At 43.0% G+C, this 1676-nt stretch overlaps 1 protein-coding gene across 1 annotated transcript; it reads left to right on the top strand.

The window, feature by feature from the left end:
- Positions 1 to 240: 240 nt before the first annotated feature.
- On the top strand, positions 241 to 1676 carry Pmar_PMAR005077 (titin, putative; the record flags this gene model as incomplete). Its single annotated transcript, XM_002778533.1, has 5 exons — positions 241 to 700; positions 760 to 941; positions 992 to 1129; positions 1177 to 1387; positions 1665 to 1676. Coding segments are annotated over 5 exons (1003 nt in total), but the record flags the coding sequence as incomplete, so codon positions are not given.

Here is a 1676-nt window from a genome sequence, read left to right on the forward strand (position 1 = left end):
GAAGCTTCGTCCCCAAAGGCAGCAGAGTTGCTGGAGACCTCACCAGATGCTAGTACTAGCAAGCTCGATACTCTGGAGAAGAGCCGTACCAAGTGGGAATCCTTCTGTTATTGGGTTTGTATGATATTCTGTTGTCGACCTCCACATGAGATGACAGATGAAGAGAGAGAAGAATGGGAGAAGAGGAGTTTCTGGGATAAATACAAAGGAGCATTCTTCTGTTTTATTCGTTACTTTATTATGTTCATTATTGGTATTGCTGTTGGTATTGGTATATTCTTCCTTGTACTCTATTGTATGGGTATTATTGGTGGATCGAGTAATAACAGTACTTCTAATACTATCGATCTTGGTGAACTACAATACCCGACTGTTGTATCTGGTTATACTAACCTCAGCATTACTATTAGTCCTATTGCAGCAGCATCAGCTTATGATCCAAAGGATTACCTTATCGAAACTCAAGTTGCCACTGGTGGTAGTGGAGGTGGAAGACGTCTACGTTCTGATGGTCCATGGACTGTATCATTGGAGGTTCCCTATGATAAGGACCATGCCACTACTGCTACTCTTACTGGATTAACTGCTGGTGAACAGCTCCTTATCCGTTATAAGATCGAGATGGAAGATGGTCGTGTTAGTAGCCCATCAGTTGCCGTAATGGAAGGCACTAAGAACCCTACCGCCCCGAGTGCTCCTGGTAAGATCATCTCCTCCTCCTCCTCATCATGTGATGTCATCATCACTTCTCTATTGTAGGTTTAATGGCATTCGATACATCTACTAGTAGTGTATCAGTTAGTATTGTACCTCCCACTGCCACTAATGGTGCTGATATAACTGGTTATGTTATACAGCATGCTTTGGTGAATAATGTTAATGATACCACTCCTGATAGTAGCTGGACTAAGGCTGAGATATCACAGGATGATGCTTCTAAGGTGAGATGCTTTCCTCTCAGATGTCTTCATTGGATTCCTCCCTTCTTCAGCCCTATACTGTTGATGGTCTTTCATCGGGTCAAGTTGTGATACTTCGTGCATCTTCTGAGAACTCTGCCGGTGATAGTGTATACAGCAAGCCGTACTCAATGATCGCAGATAAGCCCAATGCATCAGTGCCTGATAAGGTTGGTGTGGAAGTCCACTTTTCTATATTCATTGGTCTGTGCTGTAGGTATCAGATCTTGCTGTGCAGTCGACTACGTCTAATTCGGCATCATTGAACTGGACAGCCCCTGCTGACAACGGTGCTATGATATTGAGGTATATCATCAGTGAGGGTGATAATACCTATACAGTTGATGGTCATGATACATCATACACTGTAACGGGGCTTAGTCGTGGTAGCGATTATACATTCTATATTGTGGCTAAGAACTCTCAAGGTGATAGTCCAAAATCAGATGGAGTATCAACTGCGACAACTGAGAGTTGTGAAGCCGATCCTCCGAGTAATGTTATGTTGCAGACGCCTTTCTCTGATGGTGTAAGTGTAAGTTGGAGTAAAGCCAATAATAACCCTCAATGTGATCTACCAGTAACTGCTTATCGTGTTATTGATGATGATGGTAATGAACTATGCCAAGTAGCAGCTAATGATGATGATGGTGCTCTATGGTGTGATGTTACCGGCCTACAGCCCAGTACTTCCTATAATATCAGAGTACAAGCTAA

The sequence above is a fragment of the Perkinsus marinus genome (genome assembly GCF_000006405.1).
Source record: "Perkinsus marinus ATCC 50983 genomic scaffold scf_1104296948838, whole genome shotgun sequence".
Classification (NCBI taxonomy): Eukaryota; Perkinsozoa; order Perkinsida; family Perkinsidae; genus Perkinsus; species Perkinsus marinus.